Source organism: Nesoenas mayeri (assembly GCF_963082525.1).
Source record: "Nesoenas mayeri genome assembly, chromosome: 5".
Classification (NCBI taxonomy): domain Eukaryota; kingdom Metazoa; phylum Chordata; class Aves; order Columbiformes; family Columbidae; genus Nesoenas; species Nesoenas mayeri.
The window spans coordinates 65,239,219-65,266,386 of NC_137548.1; the positions used below are offsets into that span (position 1 = coordinate 65,239,219).

A 27,168-nucleotide genomic window follows, 5' to 3' on the forward strand; every position below is an offset into this window, starting at 1 on the left:
AAATCCCTGTTTTCTACTTTTCCGTTAGACGATGTCATTTGTCCCTCATACCAAAGTTGAGGGACTTCGGGCTCTCTGGCACCGAGCTGAATACACCTCCAGAAATTCTGCGCATGCACACAGATAAAAAGCGAATTCAGGTGAATTTGACGGCGTCCAGGAGACTTTGAGCCACCGATACCGATAAAACCGAGCCTAGCTCAGACTACTTCAGCCAAAAGCACCCAAATGCTACGACGTTCCCTTAATTTCCACTACTCTTAATGCAGATGAGCGTAAAAGGACCATCAGACTGAGAACCTGAGGGGGCTGCTCTGATCCCCTAAAGCTGTTCGGATCTTTTCTATGTTCAATGCTCAGATTTTCTGGGAGCAAGGTTCTTATCGGCTACAATAAGGCTCACATTTCGGTCCGATACGGGCAAGCTCAGCCCCTAGAGCACACGCACACAAGACTCTTACGAAGGTCGGATCCTGAAAGTAGAAGGTAGCACATCCAACTCACTTTATGCCGGACCTTTGACGTGCAGGTAGAAAAATAACCCCAACCACACGCACAAATTTTGCCGCATACTAATAACAGAGGGCAGAACGCACTCAAATCACGACGGGATCCGCTCTCCGAATATTTCCCCCCATCGCCCAACAGAGCTTAGTTACACGTTTTCTAATTTGTATTTTCCATTCCACAAAACCCGTGCTTTTCTGAGAGCCCGCAGATAAATTTATATGAATATTTATTGGTTTATTTCCTAAACTCAGCAGGGGAGCGGCAAATAAATTTAGTGCTTTCTTTAAATAATTCCCTTTCTACGAGGCAAGATGTCATTCGAAACTTTTAAATAGGCATTTAATTAGCCTGTGTGTGTTGCCTCTGAACAAAACCCTGCTGGGAGCCTTTGGAGCGCTGTATTCCAAAGAGGCGGTCAATATGCAAAATTGATGACTACACTTTCTTTGTGGCGGGGCCATTGTGCCCCGGTTGCTTATGAAGTCTAATCCAATCATAAATTGCAGCCCCGGACCAATGGAGAAGCCCGGAGCTCGCCCTGAATGAAGCTCAAGTGGAGAACTTTGTTGAACCCCATTGTTGGGGCTGTCACTTTTGAAAGAGCCACAGCGGGGCTGACCACTATAAAACCCATCGTCTAGGAGGAAGGGGCAGAGAGAACCCCGCCAGGCTTGCTGGCTGGATCTTTACTAAAATTTCAAAGCAGAAAAAAAAAAAAGAAACAAAACACCAAAAGCAAACAAACAAACAAACGAGCGGCCCCAGGGATGATGTTCCCCAGCCTCATCGCTCCGCCGGCCGGCTACCCCAGCCTCCTCCGGCCGACTCCCACCCTCACCTTGCCTCAATCGCTGCAGTCAGCTTTTTCCAGCCATTCCAGCTTCCTGGTGGAAGATTTGATCCGGATCAGCAGGCCCACCAGCTACCTGCCCAGGACTGCCCCCCCGCCCAGCATGTCCCCTCCAACCTCAGCCTCCAGGACGGACTCGGGGACGCCGGAGCTCGCCAGCTCCACCACGGCCGCCGGCTCCAGGAGGATCTGTTCGCCACAGACTTCCAGCAGCGACTCCACTTTCCTGAAGTTTGGGGTCAACGCCATCCTCTCCTCCGCCCCCCGCACCGGTAAGCGACCCGATCCCGGTCCGTGGCTCCGGGGAACTCACCGGCGACAGGAGGGAGGGTGGCGGGGTTGGGGGGAAAAGGAGGGAGGCGGTTTAGGAAAGGGAGGGAGAACCTAGTACTGAGGGGCAGAACTCTCCGGCAGCGCTCACATCGAAGGGCGATGGGGAGCGCTGGCGGGCTGCTGGTCGCCCCTCCGCCGCCTCCGGACAGGCGGGAGAAGCAGGGGGTCCCTCAGCGGGTCCCACAGACGGGTCTCCTGACTGACTCTGCCTTCCCGGGTGCCGCTTTGCCGGCAAAACCATCGCAGCAATATTGCCGCTTTTGCCTGACAGCTCCGAGCTCAGTCTGACTCGTTTTTTTTTTGGGGGGGGGAAGTATCACCGCATTGATCCCCAGACCAAGCTACAGACCCAGCCGTGCCGTCGGTCGAGTCCAACTGGTGGTAACCCTCTGCTTAATTTCGTTTTATTTATCTACTAGAAACTTCCCCTGCGTTGCTCCAGAGCGTCCCTCCAAAGACTTTCTCCTTCCCGTACTTTGAAGGATCCTTCCAGCCCTTTATCAGATCTTCCTATTTCCCAGGTAGGTCTTTCAAAGTCTCTCCCTCTCCAGGCACAGCCCAGCAATAATTCTCCGTCCCCCTCCCACAACGGGGGTTATGCTCTAGTTCAGAGGTTGGATGGAGTACAACATTCAAGCATCAGTCGCGCCAATTTGATGCCCGATTTAGCACAGGCAGTGACCGCTTGACATTCCCCTGCCCGCTCCCCCCGCTGATCGCCAAATTAGCCGGGATTGTCACGGTCCCAAGGCGAGGCAGGTCGTGTCCCCCTCCCCAACTCCTCCCTCCCGGGCAGCCCCTCCCGCCCGCCGCCGCTTTCAGCACCACGAGGGGAGCGGTCAGCTCCCGCCGCTCCGCGCCCGCGCAAACCCCGCGCAGGCGGGGGGAGGCAGCGCGCTGCTCCGCAAACCTGCACTCCCCTGCGAACCTCAGCCCTCCTGCACACCTGCGCTCCGCCCTGTTTCCCCCGTCCCCTCCCCAAATCTTGCCGCCTCCACCCGGCTCCGCGCTGACGTGCGGATGGAGCGCACGGCGTGACTCCCTTCCACGTACCGACCCTCCCCTCTTCCCCTCGGGCTCATCGCTTGGCGTTCAGACCATCACTGGTTATTCAAACGACAAGATCTCGGCGAGAAAGCAAGGCTACAGGGGTAGGATTCTTACAGCACTGAAGTATTATGATGCTGAGGGAACAATTAAAAAAAATCTAATTACACAAACAAGCTATTAATTTAAAAAGAAAACAGGGAAGGGGAGAGAGGGGAAAAAAATAACCCAAGCTCTTCCATTCATCCTCCGGATAATGGAATTTGCTTCCTTTCTCCAGCTTGTGAATAGCCTAACAAAAACAACTTGAGCTTTATAAATAGCTTTTCATGTCCATTTAATGAAAATGATTTGGGGAAAGGGACGATTGTGCCATCAGTATTCTCCCGAGGAGCCTGGCATGCCGTTGTGTTTAGTTTGAAAGTGTAAATCTCTTTTGTTCCAATAATATATGGCGTTAGCTGCTTGTCCTCAGTCTTTTTCTGTTAGTTCATTACTACACAATTACCATTCACGCTTCATTAGCATCTCTGTCTCTCTTGGGGAGGTCCCCCCCCTTTTTTTTTTTTTAAGGAGAAACTCTGCCCTTTTTATCATACCAATGCCATTGGGAACTAGGCAATGTGCTAATTAGCTGTTACTTTTCATGTCTTCGGCTTGAATCCTCCAACTTTGGAGGGGTGGGGGAGAGAAGAGATTAATATAAAAAGATGAATACTGATTGATCAAAACTGCATCTGAAGAGGAGCGGTTTTGTTCAGAATCAGAAAAGTCCTCATTTTCATCTCAAGCATAATAAAGCATCTTGAAATATAAAAGCATCTGAAAAAAAAAAAAATCAAATGCTTCTGAGTGGGAGGGAAAGCTTTTTTATTATACCTCTATCTTAGCCGGTACGCCTCGCTTTGCCTTTTCAGGCCAGAGACCTTTGAATCTCTCAACAAAACCGGCCACTATTGATCCATTTTACACGTTTGAGTTGATAGATCTAATCCCAGCGATCGCTGGCTGTAAGGGGGGTTTGGTGCTTAGTTAAGCCTAAATCTCCTTTTCACGGCCCCAGGTTGATGGGTGCCCACCCAAAGGGAGGGGGGCGGTGGGGGCTGGTCCTGCTCTGCTCAGTGCTGTGTATCCCCCCCACAGCTGCCTCCGCCGTGGTCCCCATCCCCGGGACCTTCTCCTGGCCGCTGGCCGCCCGTGGCAAACCCCGCCGGGGGATGCTGCGCCGCGCCGTCTTCTCCGACGTGCAGCGCAAGGCCCTGGAGAAGATGTTCCAGAAGCAGAAGTACATCAGCAAACCCGACAGGAAGAAGTTGGCAGCCAAGCTGGGCCTCAAGGACTCGCAGGTGAGAGAAGCAGCAGGTGGGGAGGGCAGAGGGGGTGTGTGGGGAGCTGGGCTGCCCCACTCTGCGGCAGCTTGAGAGAAGGGGAGGAAAATGGGACCAGGATGGACCATGGCCTTATTGCTCCCTAGCCCCTCTCCTAGGGTCTCCAAAGGTCAGGTTTAGTGGTTCCCATTAGCTTTGGTTGGGCACAAGCAGGGTTTCAAGAGTGCAACAAAAAGGCTTTTCCTGGTCCCTGTGTTACTGAACTGTTTCATTTCTGTTTTGCTTCATCCCCCAGGTGAAGATCTGGTTCCAGAACAGGAGGATGAAGTGGAGAAACTCCAAAGAAAGAGAGCTCCTCTCTTCTGGTGGCTGCAGAGAACAGACTCTACCTACCAAGTTCAACCCTCACCCAGACCTCAGTGACGTGGGCAAGAAATGTTCAGGAGAGGAGGAGGAGGAAGAAGTTCCCCCCGTGTGCCCACCCAGCCCCCGGCATCCCTTACCCTACCACCAGTCCCCAGAACATCTACACTTGAGGGACAGACTGGACTCCCATACGTCTCCTTCTCCATCCCATTCTAGCAGCCCCAGCAAACCTTCAGACTTCTCAGACTCAGAGGAAGAGGACGATGAAGGGGAAGATGAAGAGGAGGAGATTACGGTCTCTTAGATCACTCTGCCTGCCCCTACCATCACATGGGGACATTGCAAAGTTGTAAATAAAACAGAATCCTATAAATTGAAGAGGTGATGTCCCACCCAAAAGTCCACATACTTCTCCAGAGCAGGTTCTTCATCGCATAGCTGCAAGGCTTTCTACTTATAGCTGTTCCTTATTTTTTTACCCCATGTCAAGGTTTCTATATTCATAGCATCTGCTAACCTTCTCATAACATTATCTGCTTAACAATCAACATCTGCTCAATTAGGTGCTTTCTCTTGAAAGCAAGCAACAGGTAGCTCCTCACTTTATAGTAGGGAGGAGAGTACATCCTGTTGAGAGGGGAAACTTTTTCTCCAAATAAGAAACAACAAAAAAATACAATATAGATGCTGTGACCACTTCCACTACCTTTCAAGTGAATTTCCAGCTACTATTAAGATTTCAAAACAGCAAAGACTGGTCTGAACCAGCAACCCTTCCATCCAAAAATGACATTATTGAAGGACACAGAACAAACGCTGTCTCCCTCCTCACCCCAAATAGCACAATACTTGCACAGCACAACCACTGAAATCTCTGGAATGGCTTCTAATGTATAATGCAAGTTTGCCTCATGTAATGGCAACTTTACATATTTATATGTTTTTCATTTTAATTTATGCATCAATATTGCATTGGGAGCACTGTCTAACCCATCTTTTTTGCCCACAAGCCTATGCTTATTTTCCACTTTGCTTCTGCTCTCCATGATGTGGACAGAGGAAAGTGGATATGCCTCTTTGATTTTTGACTGAACTTTGCTGTCTTTGCACAGCTTATATGAACTGTACACTATTTTGTACACTTACTCTGTATGGATGTTTTATACCAAGGTTATTGTGAATGAACATAACAATGGCTCAAGATTTCTCTCCTTTTTTTAATTGACAGCTAAAGTACAGACAAGTGTAGCTGTTTAATTGTGTAACTTATAAAGAAATGCTTTTATTTTGTATTTTACCATGTACAGACTTTAAATATGTATATATAATAAAATAAATGATTGCCAAATAAAAGAGTAGATTTCCAAGTTTGATCATTCAGTAGTACTTGATTTCTGCTTACAGGTTGTTGTAGGTTGTGTCTGGGACTGAGCGGAGTAAGAAAAGAAAACTACATTTTGTCAACAGCATATTGATTCGATAAGAATTCGTCAGCTTCAAATTAAGTAAACTTACAAGAATATCTACCTGCATTTTAACTAAGGAGCGGCCCCACCAAAGGATTGAATATTTTCTGCAGTTAAAATGAATACATGTTTTCCTCCTTTGTATTTAAATGCACCTTAATTTCTGCTGTGCTCTCCCCAAAAGCCCTTCTGACTCTCCTCCTTCCTTCCTTCCAGTTATTGCCCTGCATGATCCTGCTAAGATACTACGGTTTGTAGACCAGGAACATATAATTAAAATAGTCTTATGGGGTAGAAAAACAGAATGGAAAAGATAGTCTTAAGACAGCTCTTCAGCCTCAAGTCCAGTCAAGAATCACTTATACAACGCAAGGCAAACCCATAAATGCATTTAGATTCAAATACACATTATAGAAATATTGACCTTCTCCTCCTTGCATACGGGTAGCACAATTCTGCTGAAACAGAGAGTTCATTTTGAAGTGTATTTCCTGCTCCACAGACTCTAATGCGCACCACTCATGGTGTGCTAAAAGAAAAGAAATAAACACAGCAGATACCACCCAAACACAACTGTCCCTGTGTGCCCCATTGCCACGGCCTCAAGGGAAGGCAGGAAAGGGAGACGAGAATGATTCTCCTTTAAAGGGACCTACAACCATCATCTAGTCCTGACCAGAAATAAAGCACGTTAATAAGGACGTTGCCCAGATGTATCCGGAACACTCCAGGCATGGGGCACCAGCCACCCCTCTAGGAAGCCTGTTCCAGGTCTCCAGCTGCTCTGCAATGAGGCAATTGGACACAGCTAACCCGGGACACATTGTCACTGTGATCATCTTCAACCCCTCTAACACCCTGCAGCCATTAGCAGTTGATAACACACACCTGAGATAGCAGGGCAGTGTTTATCCCACAAAACACAAAAGAAAGTGAATCAGCCAATATGTTTTTGTTGTTGCTGTGTTTTGTTTTGTTTTTAAAACAAAACCACAACACCTTTTTCCAAAACAGAAGCACAGAAGTACACCTAAAAGGTCACACAAACACAAGTTAAACAGCAACTCGCACAGTCTACCCAAATGCTCATCCAGGCTCAAAAGAGCTGTTGCATGCATTATCAACAATGTGTATATTGGAGAATGTATTGTTACCCACCTATTGACTCCTTAAGTGATAGAGCACACCACAACAATTATCTATACCTTAAATTTTACTAGTACAATAAGCAGAAGACCATAGTTAACCAACCTATAAAGACAGATCTAATTCAAAACACATTCACTGGCTACTCCAGAAACCACAGGTACCATCACACACACCACAATATTCAAGAAAGGAGCATGTTCCAAACAACAACAGATATAACTTATAAATAATCCCTTCTGATTCAATGTTCAACAGAAGCTACTAATTATCTGACACCCTCTGCTCTTTACAGCTTGTCTGCACTTAGAATGTTACCAAAACCAGTTATTTCAGACTAGTCCTTTCACCGTGAGTGCTATTACATCTTATTCTGCCACGCAAATATCCTTATGAAAGGAAAAATAACCTGGAATTGCCATTCAAGGGAGAAAACACCTTACCTGAAATGTGCCATTCCTCAATCTTACTCTTCCCCTGCCTCCTTCAATGGTCTTGTAGCAAAAAGAACATTGTATGACCACCAAGCACAACCGCTTGAGATCCAGGGATAACTTAACATGAAATTAAAGAGCTTATTGATTTATTAATTTCTTACTTATCACCAACTGCCAGGCCACATCCGTAGCTTACAGGAGAGGAGCCTCCTCCTCCAAGGCTCCCATTTTAAAGCTGGATGGTGAAGGCAAAGCTCACAGCTGCCATGTGATGGCTCACGCAGGACAGCTGTGCCAAGGGGAGCCCTGCAGCAGTACCTGCCCTTTCTGAAGGGTCATATCAGAGGCACATACTTAGTCTCTTCCTTCAGATGTGGAGAGATTCCAGTTGCTTTAGGAGGATCTGATGACAATGGGGTTTGTTCCTGGTGTGCACGAGGCTGGGAGCTCAGCTGGGGTGTGTTTCTAAGAGCAAAACATTTCATAATTTGTTGTTGACATCAAGAGTGTCAGAGGCCACCCCACCCCTATTCCCTGAAGCTCACTGATCGTGGTCAGGCTAATACCAAACTGCTGACCCTAGAATGGTTTTGTTTTTTTAAAAAATGCATTTATTTTTTTAATGAAACCCTCTGTATGCTTTGGGAAAGGAGGAAGAGTGATAACAAGCCTTTCCTGGCTTCACAGGAATGGAAAGATTTCCATATTGACTAGTAGCATCCACAGGTTTTGAAACTCTGGAACAAAGTAATCCTGTGTGTAATGCACTCCCACAACAACTGCTGCTTTGTGATATTAAAGTGCTCTTTCTAAAGACTCAGTGGCCCAAGTGGTCTTGTGTGTCTGTTCTTCCTTCTCACAGCCAAGACGGAAATATCTGACACTGGAGAATGGGAAAGGCGGAGAAGGGGATTTATCTTTGGTGACTGTGAGCTCAGGGCAGCAAATACTCAATTATTTCATCCCTTGAGAACCCAGCTGGTTCAACATCTGTGCCTGCTGTAACTCTGCTTTCCCCCAGCGTGGGAGAGCGGCTTTTGGAACAGGGAAGAAAAGAAAATCAATCACTTTCTCAGGGAGTCTGTGCTGTTATTACCTGTAGAGCCATACAGCAGCATCCTTGGCCATGAGCCCCACATTGTGCCTGGGATGCGCAGGGTCCCACCGTGTTACCCCTCCAGTCCCCTCCCCAGCTGAAGGGCTGTTTGTGCCCCACACAAACTGGGGGAACTGGAACCATTGTCATCAGTGCCACAGCCAGGCCAGGCAAGGAATCCTGCACAGCCCTGTACTTGGAGCACTGTGCCAATCCTGCCACGTGCCCATTTTAAAAAACATGTATGTGTATGTGTAGAAATCATCTAATAAGGTACAGATGGTAACACCATATGCAGGAAGGTATGTTTATCCCATTTATATGAAACACTGTCTTTCCCAGTGCAATTTGTACCCATTGCCTCTTGTCTTCTCCATATGGGTCTTTGTGAGAAGAAACACTCCATCCTCTTTGTAGCTGCCCTGTCAGTACCAGAATACTGCGGTGACGTCCAGCCTGAGCCTTCTTTTTGCTGTGGGAAGAGTCCTAACTAGTTCAGTCTTTCACCATACTGCAGTTTCTTTTGCCCTTTGATCTTCTATGTGGATCTCCTTTGGACCTTTTCCCATCTATTCACATTATTTTTTAATTGTGGGGACCAGAACTGGGCATAGTACTCCAGGTATGTCCCAACAAGTGCTGAGTAGCATGGGATGAGCACATCTCTGATCTCTGTTAATAATGCCCTGCAGATGCAGCCCAGGGTCTAATTTGCCTTCGTTACGCTGCTGACTCATGTTCAGTTTGTTGTCCAGGACCTCCAGGTCCATTTCAGCGAGGCTGCTTCCCAGCTCCCTGGTTCCATCATCCCAGGTGCAGGACCTTGCACTTGACTTTGTTAAACTTCACACTGCTCTTGCTAGCCCACTTGTCCACATCTTTCTCCAAGACGGCTCTCTTCTGATGTGTCCACCTCACCACCTCGTTTAGTGTCACCACTTGGTGAGGGTGCTTTCAATCCCAGCATCCAGAAGATATTGAACAGCATGGGGCCCACTGTTGATCCCTGGAGGACCCCACTATTGAGTAAAAAAACCTATCGACCACCACACTCTTGAGTGCTGCCTGGTAGCAGTTTCCTAATTCATCACCCACCCAATCTGTATTTTGCCAGTTTGTCCAGCAGAGGGCTCTGGGAAACTATTGAACACTTTGCTGAAATCCAGATGAACAACATCTACTGCGCTGCACCCCCCCACCCCATAGACAGAAAATGTTACTTTGTTGTAGAAGGTGATCATGTAGGTCTGGCATGATTTACCTTTGGTAAATCCATGCTAAGTTCTTCCAATCACCCGTTTTATTTGGTTTGTAGTAGTTTCTATGAGGACTTGGCTCAGGGATTGAAGTAAGACTAATGGGCAGTTTCCTGGAGCCTCTGTTGGGTTTGACATTTACCCTCTTCCAGTTGTCGGGGTACCCCCTGATGCCCACAGCTTTTCAAGGATTACAGACAGTGGCCTTGCAACAATGTCAGTCCCTTCTCTTCCCAGCCCCAGAGATCTATGAGGATTGAGTCCTTGCAAGAGGATGCAGACCAGCCCTCCTTCCACTTCTGGTGGGTCAACATGGATATTGTTGTAGCTGCTTGAGGATGTGATCTGGGTTCCAGCAGAGCCAGTAAAGACGGAGGCAAAGATGTCCTTAAATCCCCCTGCCTCGTCGGCAGTATTTGTAACTGGTTTCCCTGTGCTGTTCAGCGATGGACCTGTGCCTTCTCAATAAAGGTTAAAAAAGAAAGAAAAAGTGAAGATGAGTGTACGACACGGTGTGCACAGAGCAGAGAAGAACAAGAACATGGGGAAGGAATGAGGAAGCCAAAAAAGGAAAGAAAGGGGAGAAGAATTCCTGAGAGATATTAAGCATTTTGATGCCAGTCCCGTATTGATCCAAACGCTGTTGAAGATCGGGGCTGGAGTGTTTTCTAGGGCCAATTCTAAAACATGCAATTCTGTGAATCAAAGGAAGTTTATGGAACATAGAAAAGTCCACTTCAGCATGTCCAACTCTATTCTGGCTCTGGAAAATTGCTGCAGAGGGACAGCTGAAGCCCACACTACAGATCAACTCTGAGTTAGTTTGCACTGCTGCATTATTAAAAGAAAAATGAAGGCTATTTTTAGATTAAACTGACTTGAATGTACATCTTGAATTTTTAGCAGAATTTATTATCTTTCAAAACTTTTTCTTCGATATAGGTGAATCTGTCCTATCGACATTCATAGCTCGAATCAGTGAGCAGAGGACAAGAAAACTACAAGGAACTGTCAAATAAGCAGAAATAGGAATAGATAGTAGTCTCCAGGAAAAAAAAATACTACTGTTGAGAATTATCTCTTACACTTTATGTGCAGAGGTTATTGGATTTATGCTTTCTGAAAAGAGAGTTCTTTATTTTCCCAAGTTAGAGCATTTATTTGAAACGAAGGAGAAAAGATCCCTACATGTTCTTAATGACCAATGTAAATTTATTACTGTATAATCACAGTGTCTCTATAAAATAGGTGAAGAGGAAATTGTAATAAATGTTGGTTAAGAAGGGACAAAAAGTTCTGGGAAGCCACAAATCTGAATAAATAAGCATCAATTTTATTGAATCATGAATAATTTAAGACTGGTACAATCATCAGCTTTATTCTCCATGACACAGGGGGATGGGGAATGGGGAGAAACGGGGAGAGTGAGAAAGGAGAGGCATGATCTCAAACAGACCATTCACGAATTCCAATCCTAAATGAGAACTGAAAATTAAATAGGGAGAGGAGCAAATGGAAAACATCATAAACGTACACAAAATACTCAATTCCTAGTTTTTCTCTTTAAAAATGGCTAGAAAAAATTCATCAAAATGCAGCACTTTTAATCAAATATTTACATTTCTATGTTACAATGAAAAAATGTACATCTTATAGAACATATTTCATAAACTGTTCCACTGGAAACGACTAGATCAAAACAGCAACCTTCCATTTAATATCGACAAAGAAGTTTTTTTTGCTTTGTTTTTGTATTTTTTTTCCTCGAAAGAAAATTGCCACATTTAGACAAGTTTTCATACACGTAATATTGAAGTTAAGCATCAACAATGAAATAGCAGTTTGCTTCTTCCAAAATGTACAAAAAGGCTCACTAACCCCCTCCCTCCCCTGCCCCAGATAAACCACATCTTGTTTATGGCCTGTACCATTCTTGGCAGTTGTGTAGGAAAGAGAATGCTTTATACTTTCAATTTACAACTCAACACGAATGTTGCATAGAATCTTGCATTTCTTTCTTGTTGATTTCTTTTCTTAAACAAGCCAACTTGCTAAGGAAAGAAAGGAAGCGTCTTGAAAAAGCCTTAAATGAGAACAAAGTCACTTAAAGAAAGACTTAATCTATGAAAAGTCTTGATAGAAACTAAGATGTGTGCACAACGGGTAACCCTGCTTCCCGAAGCTTCAGAAAACACACTGAATATTGTGATGCTCAGAATGACCAGCCTACAAAAAATTGCCTCGCTCGCTGTAATCCAAGCTACCGTCAAAATGAATTATAGATAACAGAAATTCCTTCCCGAGTTTAAGCACGGGATTCAAAATTAAAAGAGAAAAAAAAATACCCCATTCCCCACAAATAAAACACCATTTTATGTCTTATAGCGCTCAGTTAGCCGAGGCATTTTGTAGGATATTAAGTCCACGTAAAGCCCTAGCCCTGCAACCGGAGTATTTTACAGGCACATGCTCTATCTGCATGGATTCAGTTGGGGGATCAGGTACCAAAATTCACAGTAGTAGCAGGTAAAGTCAGTGCTGGGAAGCAGAATTGTCAAGACTACTGGAAAAATCAACCTCTCTCAAACTCGTCGTCAGCATGCTATGAATTTGATTCCATACAGATTTATCCCATTTTTACAGTACCAAGATTAGGAACATTGGCTGAGTAACCCTTGTTATTTCATTCAGTGAAATAATGAAATACAGTTCATAAGGTTAAAACAGTAACACCACCAAGCTCTTCCCCCCATCATTAAAATAGTTAATTTTTTCTTTTACAGTATTTTTCTTAAAAAAAAAAAAATCATCAGCACTTAAAAGTTGTAACAGGAGCAGATTCAAGACCAGCTCAGTAAGACAAAGTACAGTTATGTTACAGAAAGTCATGAGGTATAATAAAACCATCCTCTCAAGCTGAGTCACAGAAGCATGAACTTGTCTGTTACATTATTTTAAACCCACAAGCTCTTAAAAAAGTGTTTGTAATAAGTTTTCTTTCTGTACATTGAAAAACCAGCATAATCCTGTAATTTATTAATGACAGCATTTGCTATAGTTGAAAAGCTTTTTGTTTTCCTCCTGCATGGATAAAACAACTCTTCAGTGATTTATTAGCTGCAGATTGATATGAACCTGAAAAGTTATGTCATTTCCCTCCTTTTTTTTGTCACATTTAAACAAATCCTAGTATCGCATACAAACAGTATTCACAGCAACTTATGATATTCCAAGAGATGACTTTAGCCCTGTCTCTTTAAATAAGACCCCACAATATACAGCACTAATTTAATCAAACACAATTAGTAAAAAATAAGGCATCGCTTTAGAAGTCAGCACCAAAAAGATAGCTGGAAAGGCTAGTACAAATCAATATTGAGGAGTGCTGTTTTTGCTGAGGTACAGCTGAAGTGGTGATGGTATAAAAAGCATTCGCTTCCATAAAAAGGAAAGTGCAAGTCTTTGGGAGGTGGTGGTGTTCCCCAACAGAAGTACAAGCCTTAACACTGATCGTGTAGGTGTGTGCGTTCAGAGGAGAAATAAAACCAGGTTCACAGCTCTGCCAAAAGGCGAAAGCATGGCCCAGCTCAACTGAAAAGATGCGGTACCTTCCCTCCTTTTGTTTTTATTCCAGATCTGAATACTGCTAAAATACTTTTTTCAATTAAAAACTAGAACTGTCACAGAGCTGAGTTTTAATTAACCCATTTATGGTTGTGCTGATTGGAACAAATACTTTGATAAAAAAACAAAAACAAAAAAAGCACCCAAAATCTTTTAGAAAACGGCTGTAACATTTCATGGCAAGGATTAGGAAACGGAAAGCCTGACGAGCCCCTTTCGGGGGTGCAGCTCACCCCTGTGTGAGGGCTCAATGCCTGCGTGCTGCCCAAGGTCCTTTGGAGCCGCAGGGTTTCCCAGGGCACGGCCCTCGCGCCAACTTCTGGAGGAGGGAAACTCGCTCTCGGCGTCATTGAACGGGGTGTAACACCCCCAAAGTCAACCCGGTTGGGTTACATGGATGTAACTGGGAAGAGAATCAGGCCCTGACTTGCCAAGGGCCACCTGATCATTCACTTGTAAGTAGGACTGATTGTTACACAGTGTTTGAAAAAACCTGATTTGTTCAGACCGTATATATATTTTTATATATTCCTATTTATATATATAATCTTTATAAACACACAATGAAAGAAAGCCAAGGTCTCAGACTGGCAAGGAGAGCAGCGCTTTTTCTTTTATATTTTTTTTCTTTTCTCTTTTTTTTTTAATATTTATTCAAACTTCCTTGTTTTGTAGCTTTGCCTTTATTGAGTATTATTACCAAGGCAAGCGATATCGTTATAGCACCAGAACTATAGGAAGCTGAGTTAAATTTGCAAAGCTGACTGGTAAAAGTCCAGCCCTCACCTAAATGTGTTTGGTCAGAAGCAGCATAGGCAAAAAATTCCTCTCCCCTCTCCTTCTGGACAGTACATGGCACAAAGCTGTTTGCTTCATAGCTGTGAAGTTCGCCCCCAAACCCTACAACTTTTAGTCATGACGAATATTTTTAACATCTTCAGGATCTTAGGCATGAGAGCTTACAGCAACTAAACAGAAGAAAACAAAGGAATAGTGCAGTTCTCATCATCGTCAAAAGGAAAAACAATACAAAGGTTGCTTGGGTTGCCTGCACCCAGGTTCAAGACTGACTCCAAGTGTCTTGTTGTTCTTGCAGCTCTAATACTGAGATCCCAGCCCAGGAACGTGCTATTTTCATGAGTCTGTGATTAAGAGTTCTTGCCGAGTCGGGGAGCAACAATGGAAAAAACCTATTTCTATCCGAGGAAGATCACAACGTTGACTCCAGAGATGAATCGAGGATGTCATCGTGATGGCTGTTGCTGTTAGAGTCACTGTCGTAACTCTGGGGACTTGAGTAGTTGGCTGCTTCTTGCAGTCTCATTAGCATGTTCATCTGCAAGGGCACAGAAGTTCACAATTATCTGTATTCTGGGGTAAAAAAGATTATAGACTCCACATGAAAGCTACTGCGGCATTCACTTTGCCAGTGGGTAACGAAGGGAAGGAAGAGACAACTGGGGTAATCAATACTGAGTTTCTGAAAAGGGATATTAATTGTAGAACATGTTTCAGCATCATGCAAGTTAGTAATGAAAAGTATGCTTTTCCAGTCAAGGTGAAAATGAGATGTTTGAAGGGATTAATCCAGAGCCGTACTCAACAGGATTCTGCAAGCATCCCACCCCTCTCTTTCTCTGACCCATGGAAATACAGACAGATCAGTCAAAAGAGGCAAATCCAAATGAATCCAAATGTCCCGATATCTGGCTAAGTATTTCTATATGTATATATAAGCCAGTAAAAACTGCAACACTCAACTGTCCAGAAAACGTACACCTCAACAGAAATGCTTCGGGGCATTCCCAGTTTGCACAGTAGTTTCAGTAACTGCTTCCCATTGGAAGAAACTGGGTATTTAGTGTTAGCTTCAAGTTCAATTTATACGTTCTATACAAATTCTTGTTAACATTTCCCTATATGCTCGTATGGTATTTCTGATGCATAAATTAGACACCAGTCATGGAGACTATTAGTTCATATATTCTTTCAAAACTTTGATTTTCATCTGGTGTCATGAATACAGCTCTAAAAACCATGTGAAGCAAAGCAACATGCCTATTTTGTGATTGTGGCAAAACAGGCTCAATTAAATGGTTCCACTCTGTTATTCAAGTATGTCTAACAAGATCACACATTTAATTCCACAGCGTAGAAACAAATTTGATTACACACATCCTCTGTCACTTGTCAAAGAGGAATCCTCAACAAATGAATTTGAAAAGCTTCTACTATTGTTTCTTGCAGAACTGTACAAGCTTTCTGTGCGAGGGCGTTCTGCAAGTTGACTTGATGACTTCCCCAGAAACATCGCCTTCTAAACGCTCCTCAACTGTCCTTGACTTCGTTATTCCTGCTTATGAACCCTAGAAACATGGGAAACAAACGGTTCTGCTGTTTCAAAAGTGAGAGCTTACCAAAGGATCTCCTTCGGCATCACTCACTGGAATTTGTTTGCTGGTGGAGCCTTCCCGGGACACGGAGTAGCCATCGAAGCCCACGTCTTCGGGTCGCAGCTGTAGCAGAGGAGGCCACTCATGGTGCTGTGGGGTGGCCACCCAGGGGTAGGTGTCCATCACCCATTTGGCAGGATCCTCCCAGGGTGCTCTCCTCCCATACAACTGGAAAAGCATAAAAACACGTAAAACGTCCCTCTTAGTCTACCATTTAATTCAGTGCCTACCAAACCCAAAATGAACGTCTTGTATTGCAGAGTGGTCTTGCAAGCAGGGCTGAACAAAACCAAATGATGTTTCCCTTGCCCTAATGACATATAAAGCTTTAGCTATTTATAATGGCGACTGATTTGGGAGAGGCTGCTTGCCTCCTTTGAGGACGTAGAGCCCTTCTGTTGGCACCAGTTGAAGAACCGGAGACCTGAAAATAACCTCGCTTGATAAAGTTAACTTAAATAAAGTCACTACACAAAAGACGCTGTCAATGTTGACATCCGGACTGCACCAGCAACTGCCTTATCTATGTTTGCTGCTGTCCGGAAAGTGCCATCAGTGGAATGTGTTGGAGGAACATCAGACCTGTCACCAGGTAATAATGACGGCTGTCATAGCAAAAGGTTTTCAAGTCGGGGAGTTTTATTTGTATTCAATCAAGAAAAAGCACCAGCAGGATTTTGCTACGTTCATGTTCCTTCTTCAAGTAAGCAAGCTCTATTTTAAAAACTTTTTCTGTTCTGAACAAGCTGTGTTACCAAATCCCGATGTATTCTTGTTCTATTTGGTTAAGTTTGCCTTAATTAGATAATAAATTAATGTTAAGCCACATGAATTTCAAAAGCATACATAAAACTTCAAGTGACTTAAAAAAAATGTTTGCTTCTGTTTAATAAATTTCATCCTAAGAATCCTTCAGCAACTGGAGTTTGTCACTGGCATTTGTCACTTGAATTCAGAGAATTCTGCCTTTTCTGCACAACACGGAGCGGTAAAAGCAGTGGTTTAACAGAGAAATTCATCAGTTCTCCGATGGATCCAACACTACTTCACTTTCTTAATAGCTTTTTTTTTCTTTGGTTGCTTTATTTTTCACACACCCCCATTTTATTATCCTCCCATTGCCAAACAGCAGCAGTTAAAGCAAACCTTACAGCTTTCAAGTGCTGTTCTTTACCACAAGTCCCTGGAACATTCTTGCACCACAGAAGCAAATCCCTGCTTCCAGTGCAACCATGTCCCCGAAATGCTGCATCCAAACAGAATGCAAAAGCCTAATTTCATCCAGATGCATGGTTAACAGACCCAAATCTGATCTTCCCGCATGGTAGCAGGGTGTTTCTGCAGGTATCCATCAGGCAAGCGCTGGCAGAACAGCACTTTGACACAGATTTCCTGGGCAATATTACAGAATAACAACAGCTTTCATTCTAAATGACATCATGACTCACAGCCTAATCCTTTATCTGAAAATTTGGCTGTATTCATTTCCACACGCTGAATGAAGCCCTTGATTCTACTAGAGCCTCCCTGTAAGTGTTACGAGAAACCCAAATTAAGTGAAGCACAGATGATAGATGTGAACGCGAACTTGGCCACAGATGGCAGCCAAATGCCATGCACAAATTCACAAAGCATTAAATTGCTCTAAATACCAACATCTGCTTTATTCTGAGGCAGAACCCAGCGAGTCCCAGCCCAGAGCAGAGGTGCCCAGCAGATGGAGCCAAGCATCCTTCAAACTCCTCACCCCTGAATCCAGCTGTACTGGATTCTTTTCTCAGCATAACGTCTTCAGGCTGCAGTAAACCAGATCCCCTATTTTAATCTACAGCAGCACATGCCAGTTGGTAAGTGGTGAGGATTTTGTATTGTCCATGTCTTTTTCACCTAGAAGGTTTGTATGGATCCCAGCTCATTTCTGAAAATTAGCTAGTAGGTAAGATTCCCATGTAACTATATCACACAAAATTAGCTAGTAAGTGAGATTCCCATATAACTATATCACACAAAATTAGCTAGTAGGTGAGATTCCCATATAACTATATCACACAAAATTAGCTAGTAGGTGAGATTCCCATGTAACTATATCACACAAAATTAGTTAGTAGGTGAGATTCCCATGTAACTATATCACACAAAATTAGCTAATAGGTGAGATTCCCATATAACTATATCACACAAAATTAGCTAATAGGTGAGATTCCCATATAACTATATCACACAAAATTAGCTAGTAGGTAAGATTCCCATGTAACTATATCACACAAAATTAGCTAGTAAGTAAAATTCCCATATAAATATATCACATAAAATTAGCTAATAAGTAAAATTCCCATATAAATATACGACATATCTGCAGCAGATGATGAGAGACTGAATGATGAATTCGCTATTCTCTTCCAGAGCAACTAGTTCTGTCGCTCCCTTTCACACGTGTGTTTTCTAGAGAGCAGTTAAGGAGGCAAAAATCAAACTGGTCGCTTCACAAAGCACCAAAGAGAAACCACTGGAGTGCGAGTGACAGTGGCAGGAAGCCACAGGGACTTCGGGTCCTCTTCTTGTATCAATAAACCAAGCAGGAAGAACTGGGGTTTTATCCAACCTTCTAATTTTCACATCTTTGTTTTGAAGGAACAAAACACTCAGCTCCAATGGGAGCAATTACTGTAAGGATCCATTTGGCTCACTCGCCTTTGACCCAAAATAGTTCTCTAAATGAGAAACAGAAATATAAAAATAGTCCAGGTCAGATCCACAGGGATTGGAGTGAAATGAGAAGTCCACCCTTCCTTTCTGGCAGGCAATTTCGCAAGAGCAGATGTGTTGTTGGAGAAGGTAAGGGGCAGAAAATATCCCCAAATGAAACACATTTCTAGCATTTGAATAGTAATTAGCACAACTCTGGCTACTCTTTGAGTACTGAAGTCTCATTCTCATCCACAGAGTCAACAAAAGAAGTTCTAGAGTAAACAGATAAACAATTTAAATGGAAATGAACTAGTGAAACTCGGGGAAATGGGACTGAAGTGGATATAGAACCTAAAGCGCAAAATGAGAAACTGAAATCCTTATACTTGGAACACAAGCAGTTCAAATAACCTAAGCAAAGATGCGGAGAACAGGCAAAACAAGCAAACAAGAATATGGTTTTATTAATTGTCGTTCTTTCTCTGTGTTTCTGTTACTAATTTTTCAATGCTTTCCACAACTACTGATCAGTCAATACAAGAGCTTCAAAACAGAGTACAAGGAGCCCAAGCACCCCTGTGAGGATCAGTTTTCTCCTTTCCAGGAGGAAACCAAGTCAAACATTCTCCTGTCACTTGTTTTAGGTCAAAAATATTATTGGCTCCGGTTACTTTCCTTTATGGGAAGTTTTATGTAAAATGGTTCTGTTTCTAGGAAAGTTCCTGTGTGTGTGTTGTATTTCAGGACCTACCATGTCCTTCAGATCTAAGAGCTTAACACAATTATCTCAGAGAAAATGAGGTCTTCAGGCAATGACAAATTTTCAATAGTAAACACAGCTTGCACACATTCTGACCCAACCTGTTGAACAATTCATGTATTTCACAGAATTGTAAGGAGCCATTAGTAACAGCTTTTTTCTATGACAAGGTTGTCTTCTCTCTCTGCTAGTATCTATAAATCTCTGCTGTACAGACAGCAAATGAAGCCCAAGGTGGTCATTACTGGACAATGTAAAATCCCGCCCCACCTTTTTTTTTAATATAGTACTTCTACAAGTACTCAGACTGAATCTCTAATACAGAAAGGGTAGTGCATAGAAAAGAAACTTAATAAGCAAGTAAATCAAATCAAAATCCCAGTATTTTCCAAAAGAAATCTTTTCTACTTGAACATATCTTAACGGCAAGACATCCTACCAAACACTGCAATGGTGAACCCTCAGCAGGAGCACAATGGAGAGAACTATTTTCCAAAACATGCAACACAAGTGGCTTTCCATGGTGCTTGTACTTGGAGTAATTTCATTTTTCAGAAAGACCTCAGACACAGAGGCATATGTGATAGACAATCTATTGCTTCTGCAAGTACAATTTCATAGCTGTTAATTATTCTTACTCATAACAAGCCATGTCTTGCCTACAGTTTGAATTTTTCTAGTCCAAACTTGTCAAACATCCACTAGACTTCTTCCCTGCAAGACTGAAACAGGAGACTCCCATAGACCACGTAACATTTCAGCTTCCTCTTGAATAAACTGAATAGATTTGGCTTCTCATCTCTCACTGAATGATTCCTGTATCTTACTGATACCCACTGCTCTTTTCTGAACCCTTTCCACTTTAACTTTCTAAGTCTTTTTACATACAGAAGTACTACTCTTTTCCTACCTTTATCAGCTGTAATTATAGCTTATGCCCTCAAAAAGGCATTTGTCCTCTTCACCAAAACAGAAGCTCCCAATGCATTGCCATAATTTCCTATTTTCCATCTACCTTTAGCCCTTTTTCAGTCTTCTAGATTCTGTGCTCCACCTTTTTATTTCTGTGTGATCTCTTTTTTAGCTTTCATGCATGCAATGCCCAGAATTTACTGATATTTGATTCTTTTATCTCCAAATCTGTCTTTTACATGTTATGCTGTCACACTTACTTTGTGAAGAGAGGACTGAAGAATAAAAAAAGGTCATTTTTTCCAGTTGCATAGTAAGTCAATAGCAATCCTCTGTGGAACCTTCCTCCTGATTTCAACATGCTTTGTTGTCATAGGTGCACTAAGAATTGTGTGGTAATGCTTAAACTATCCAAGTTGCTAGAGTATGAATCAGTTACTAAGTACAGGCAATCGATGATTATTTCACTATGGCCTCTGAAAGAATTATGAAGGAATCTACTCAAAAATTCATTCTGTAGACTGAGAAGTAATCAAAATGTCACCGATACTGATCCTGTCACTCATTAATGTGTTTCTCTCCACACACAGCTTTGTTTCTCCTCTGTTGAAAGATTTGATTCACAAAGGAAAATCCTGCATAACTCAGTGAATACCACTAACACATTTTTCAGAGGTACAATACAATTTTAGGGTGTGCTTCTGGAACAAATTATTGAAAGATATTTGGGTGACTAACTCCCCCCACTGCAAACATCAGTAATTTGGCATCTGAACAACTTTTAAAAAACCCAATCTAATCTGGACTTCCAGTGCTTCCACTCCATTTTTCAAAACAGTTTGAAGAGAATAATTCTGCCTGAAATTAATGACAATGTAAGCTCCATTTTCACAGACATGTAGGTATTCAGTGTGCAAAGTTGTATCTAAAAAAAATGTTGGCATTCTTCAGTTTTGTCCAATGCTGTGTTTCCTTTAAAATAGATACCATTCAAGATGGGTAGTGGTAGGTTAATGATTGAACTCAATGATCTTGGAGGTCTTTTCCAACCAAAACAATTCTATGATCTGTAATTTTTCACTTTTGCCTACTCACCTGTAGCCCTTCTCTAACTGCCTCCAGAAGATAGGGGATGATGGAGTAGTTCCACAAGTCAGTAAACCAAACTCTAGAACCGTCTACGTCTATCGGACAGGAGAGGAAGAGCCGTGGACCTGGAACGAGAAATTCAGGTACTACAATCCAATCAAGATACACCTCAAAATAAGACCAAATAACAACTTTAGTTCTCTGGAGAAAGAAGCCAAGGATGAAAGAACATAAGTAGCTCTTCCTGAGAGCTCAAAAATGCTCTGAATCTACTTGAAAAACTATTAACCAGATTAACCAGATTTCGTAACACAATTACTTTTTGTACAGTTTGCCTCAGAGCACGTTGCCCTCTAAAAATAGGGTTTTAAAGAAACTTTTTTAACCTGGTGGAGCACAAGGGGATACACAAGGATGCACCTGATATACAAGGAAATAAAAGACACATATTTATATACGCCCGGGCATATGGGCAGAGCACTTACCAATAGTAACATCAGAGGAGCTGTGAGCCTCCAAGAATTTGTTCAGATGCTGCCAGACCTTGGGAATCCAATCAATAATTTTGACCAGCTCTGCATTTCTCATCCTGCCACTGATCTCTGTTTCAATTAGTTTTCTTCTTAAGAAACGACCGAGAAAGCCTTTGACTGGCTCGGTGTGGTTCGCACATAGCACCCATCTACGGCAGAACAGCAGAAATGTCCATTATTGCTCTTTCAAGCTACTGAACGTATCTATTCTGGGCTGAGTTTCTTTTATTATTTCTAGATTACTATCATGATCAAAATGACTTCCCAGTCACATATGTTTCTTAGCAAAAATTTTGTAACGATGAGTTCTCTAGATGAAACAATTTGTAACGCACATTGTTCAAGATTATTTCTCATTCAGTGTCTGCCTTGTCAATAGTCTTATTTACAATTTGTTAGAGGATCAAATATCTTAACAGTCCTCTGAAAAGGAAAAGTTTTATGAACTGAAGTTACTTTAATAACAGTATCATAACAAAGCTGCACATGTTAGGACAGCAACTAGTAACAAATGGTATTTCTCTCTCGGTTTGCTGTTTCGTCTGATAAGAACAATTTCAGGTGACTCAGTAGCCATTACGCCTGTGCCGGCCCACAAATATAAATAAGAAGCATGAATAAACAGTACCTGAAATTATGGTGAAGCTGAAGATTAGGTGTTGAGGAAGTGGCTTGGTTCATTGTGCCAATAATATATGGACTATTAGAAAACAAACAAACAAGCAAATCATAATTGTAAATTTTGAAAAACAACTTTTTAGTAAGATCTCAACATTTAAAAGGGTTCTTCAAACCTCTTTTGCCAAAAGATTTTTGTAGTTACTAATGACCAAACTCTCTGCTGAGAATCTGACTTCTGAGAACATCAAATTCTGAAAGCAAAACAGGAATCTCAAAGCAGGAAACTTTCACAAAAAATGGGGTTTTAGTATCGAAGAGCTACTGGGTGAAGTGAATGCAAACTACCCAAACTCTACACTCCTTTTTATTACTGATTTCAAATTAATTTATCATGTTATGAAGGAAAATACCTATAAAGTGCTGTCCATAATATGGACAGTCTGGCTGTCCAGTCCATTTTACCAACTTAATCTAGAGTTTGGTTTTGTGACCACATTTTGCAATGGCAGTGGTCTGACTGCAGTACTGAAATTCAGAATGTGTTCTGATATGATTTCCTTACCATTTGTGGTACTTGCAGTTCAGAAGTCCATTAAAGATCTCTCCCAGTGAGCTGACGTGATGCAAATTATCCAAAATGATAACGAGAGGCATGTCCACGGCGTTATTTTCACTGTTACACTGGTCTGCTAGGTTGGACAGGTATTGGCGGAGTTCCTGTAAAGCATACATAAAGAAAATTAAGAAAAAACATAAAATTAAAGATAAAGAGAGTTTTCTTCATACTCCTTGAAAATCCAGGTAAGATAAATAATCTGCTGGCATTGTAATGAAATGTAAAGCAAAAGAGCCTGCTGTCTTAAAATGCACATTGTCCATGAGAAAACAGAAGAATATGGTTTTCTTTCTCTTTTGTAGGTTACACTGAAGATTTAAAGACTATATCAGAAATCCCGTGTGAGATAAGGGCCTCAAGCGGGGTTACCGTGTTCTTGTCTGGGTCTCTGTGTTTTCATTCCCTCTGTCCTAATCTTACACTCGGAGCTCAGAAATGTATTTTTCTTTCTTTTTGGGAACTTGTTCAACTCTCCGTAGTGCAGCAAAGCGAACTTTGCAACCCAGCTAGGTTTGTTACATCTGCTTGCTGCTGGGTTTCTATCGAAATGCCGCCAACAAAATTAATCCGGAATAAAGCATCCCTCAGCAGAGGCCAAATTCAGATGCTCTCAGTCACACCATGAAAGAAGATTGAGCTCGTGGGGCTGCTGCCAGGTGACCGGGTGTGGTTGAAATGCTCTCCCCAGCTTTAAATCATGTATTCCCTAGCATGTCTCAAATTATACCAGTGGTCTACAACCACACTTTAAACCATTCCTTTCCTCCAGAGGAAACTATGCCTAAGGACATCAAACATACCTCTTTTTTTTTAATCTGGAGGTATATACAGCAAAACCAGCAGCACATAAAAAGCAGAGACATGTTTTTACCAAGCACAGGAATGTGTCTGGACAACAGTCACTCCAAACCAGAGTACGCAGATCACAACTGCTGATACTTGCAGCTGCAGAACCTCCTGACAGCCTAGAGATGCATTTGAGGGTTTTGGGGATAAAAACATCCCCATGCAATAGGGATTGCTTAAGTTGCTGGGAATTTTACGCAGTGGTTTATTTTCCCCAGCAATTCTCAGGCTCCTAAGCACCTGAAAATCGTGAGACTTTAAGATGTTTAAATATACACCTGGAAGCCTGCTATTTCAGGCCCATCATCAGGTGAATCTGCAGATTTGAAAATCTTAAATTTATTCCCTTTGAGATTAACATGATGTTTTAAAAAGAAAGATTAGTTTAAAATCAGCTTTTGATGGATTAATAAAGGAGGAATCTCTGATTTTGATATACAGTAGCATTAATTGTGCAAGGATGATTTCCATTTCCTCACCTTACTGGATTTATGGTCCACATTGAAGGTTGCAATAATGCCATCGGCCAGCTCCCGGCCCTCTCTAAGGACCATATATTCAGAGAGACGGTTCGCTAGGTACGTTTTGCCAGTGCCACTGGGGCCAGATAAGATAATCCGTCTGTGTTCCATCAGGAGAGAGACATAACGCTGCAGTATAGGCTTTGGGATCAGTGATTCAAACACCAGACCGTCCAAACTGTTCTCGCAGATACCTGCACCAAGAAAAAATACATCTTATTTAGTGGGATTCCTATTTTTTTATCAAATTATCTGCATTTTTTAAAGCATGGTCGGTTTTTTTTGTTGTGTTTGGTGGGTTTTTTGGTTGGGTGGTTTGGTTGTTTTCTCCTTTCTTGCCAAGTAGTTGTAAAGCTGCAAAGCAATCCTGTTAGTGGAGTTTGAATAAACCAAGATTAGTTGAAATGACTACAGAGTCAAACTGGAGGGCTGAAAAATGTGTTTTGTGAATGTACTCGGGCCCAGCAACAGGAGGAGAAAACCCCCCAAAATAACACTTGAACCCAACAGATTTAGATCCGACCTGGCCAAGGTGTTTCTCACTTCAGAGATAATTCCCTTCCCCACTCTGGTATCCCCCATGATCGAGAGGGGCACATATGAAGCTGAAATTAATAAAACAAGTGCAGAAAAGACCTGTGGGCTTAAACTTCAGCTCTCCCAGTTTTCAATGAGCTCAGCTGCACCCTATGGTGCATCTAAGACCTTGCAAGACTTGCCATAGTAAATAATTCCAGGCCACGTTCTTCACACACAAACCATCCATTTTGCAGCATTTCGCCATGTCCGGTCCGCGTTCATCCGGAATTTACCTGTTTACTTTTGAATCGCTAGACGAAGAAAAGAGTTATCATCAACTCCCCCTACTTTCCCACACGCTTGTAATTAAACTCCTCCTCTGTATGCTGATAGTTATCTCTTCTAACATAAAACTCCTGCTGATAAGCATTTACGCGATGTCAGCAGTCACTTTAGGCAGAATTGGCTCAGGGAAAATACACAGTGCTTCAAAATAAACAGCAGAAAGGGAAGTTGGCAGATCACACAGAGAAATGTTTGCACCTCAATGGCTACTTGGAATATTAAATATTTGTACAGGCAGCTTTATATCTCAAAGGTATATGCGTTTTTCCATGAATTGATTAAATACATTTCTATTTTATTGAAAACTGTTATCACATAGGAACCTTCAAAGCACTAGTCAAGCCAATGCAAGTTAAATACAAAATCAGATTTAAGCTTTACAGATATGCCTAGACCTTAAGCAATATTTCAGTTGGAATCTACTGTTGGACAATGTTTTCTAAGTAAGCAGAATAGCCTGGGTTCACATCAAGCCTCAGTAAATTGAGACATTTCATGGCTTATTTTGTCTTCCTGCTCACTGATTTGCTACCCGAGGTAACCGATTTTTTACACCAATATGCCAAAAAATCCAACTACTCTCAGTCAAATGCCATAGGGAAAATGAGCTGCAGAGTGTTTGGCAATGCTCTCAAATACTCAGTGCTCTCAAATACTCTACCGTCCAGATGCAGATCTATGCTCGAGGTTTCACTGGTATAACTTCAAGCAAACTAATAATGTACATTTAAAATGCAGTGGCTGAGGATTTTTTCCCGCAAATCTCATTTCATAGTACAAGTTTCATAGAAAAATGTTTCTCAGAGAAACCAAATGAGAAACCACATGAGAAATAAAAGCATCGAATGCTTATCAGCATGATATAATGAATTTGATGAGAAATGTGACAACCATACATTCTGAAAAAGCCCTGATTTTAAGGTGTCCCTGGGATGAATTTTGGGATCCCTCTCTACTGGTGCCTGAAAAGGGACTGTTCAGTGAGGCAAATCACAAGCAAGTGACATCAAGATTCTTTTCACTTTGCATGAAAGAAATAACAACTATAGCTGTCACAAAGAGATAATGTAATTCTGAGGCTTTATTCATTTGGAAGGTATTTAGTGCTCAAACATCTCCACGATGTCCCTTGTGATGTGACGTCCTCTCCAGGACATCTCCAGGCATCAGTTCAAGATATGTGGAGAAAACTGCGTGTGTGTAATTATTCCTACCATTCCACTTCAAAAAACTGCTGAATTTATAGGGTTAGCATCGTCTAAGCGCTATCTCTATCAAATGAAAATAGGACTAGTAACTGTAATTAGTGAGAACTACAACAGGCAGGTCAAGCGTAATTACCTTTGACGGTCACTGAAATAGTGTTGTTTTCTCCAACCAGGTAGCCACAGGGCAACAACTCGGGTGTCTCAGCGCTGTTGGTGCGTTTGATTTCTCCGATGCTGTAGCCCAGAACACTGTCTGAATTCAGACCCAGCTGGCTGACGGGATCCACGTGAATTATGTATTCCTGGGGCGAAAAAGGGACGCAAAAAGTTAGGAAGCATTGAGATATCCGTGACTTTGTTCTATGCTATAATAGTAATAATCACAGCAAGTCAAACATTGCTTGGTACCACCAAAACCTAACAGGAGAACTCAAGCACGCAGCAAGTTGTACTCACTTACCTTAAACAAGCGCCTCACAACCCCATCCAGAACATCCCATTTGGTTTTGCCACTGACTCCGATGCAGCCTATGAGGAAGGTGCGAGGCCTCGAATCCTGGATGCATAGAAATGTAAATTTAAGTTAATAAATAAATCC

The 27,168-nt window shown here is 42.4% G+C and overlaps 2 protein-coding genes across 5 annotated transcripts in view; one reads left to right on the plus strand and one right to left on the minus strand.

Annotated features, from left to right (window-relative positions):
* Positions 1-940: 940 nt before the first annotated feature.
* Positions 941-4,738, plus strand: DBX1 (developing brain homeobox 1; the record flags this gene model as incomplete). The annotated part of the gene is made up of 4 exons (XM_080345860.1): positions 941-1,632; positions 2,113-2,214; positions 3,884-4,086; positions 4,364-4,738. The coding sequence occupies exons 1-4, from the start codon at positions 1,278-1,280 to the stop codon at positions 4,736-4,738; spliced, it is 1,035 nt and encodes a 344-aa protein (XP_080201986.1). The 5' UTR covers positions 941-1,277.
* A 9,931-nt stretch (positions 4,739-14,669) lies between these two features.
* NAV2 (neuron navigator 2) overlaps positions 14,670-27,168 on the minus strand; it is a gene marked incomplete at both ends in the record, with an annotated part of 363,557 nt that continues 351,058 nt past the window's right edge. For all 4 annotated transcript variants that reach the window (XM_080345864.1, XM_080345863.1, XM_080345862.1 and 1 more), the window contains 9 exons: positions 14,670-14,795; positions 15,877-16,080; positions 21,368-21,486; positions 21,847-22,043; positions 22,523-22,594; positions 23,078-23,232; positions 24,457-24,692; positions 26,704-26,872; positions 27,031-27,126. In XM_080345864.1, coding sequence (XP_080201990.1) covers positions 14,670-14,795; positions 15,877-16,080; positions 21,368-21,486; positions 21,847-22,043; positions 22,523-22,594; positions 23,078-23,232; positions 24,457-24,692; positions 26,704-26,872; positions 27,031-27,126 — 1,374 coding nt within the window. The remainder of the gene's footprint in view (positions 14,796-15,876; positions 16,081-21,367; positions 21,487-21,846; positions 22,044-22,522; positions 22,595-23,077; positions 23,233-24,456; positions 24,693-26,703; positions 26,873-27,030; positions 27,127-27,168) is intronic.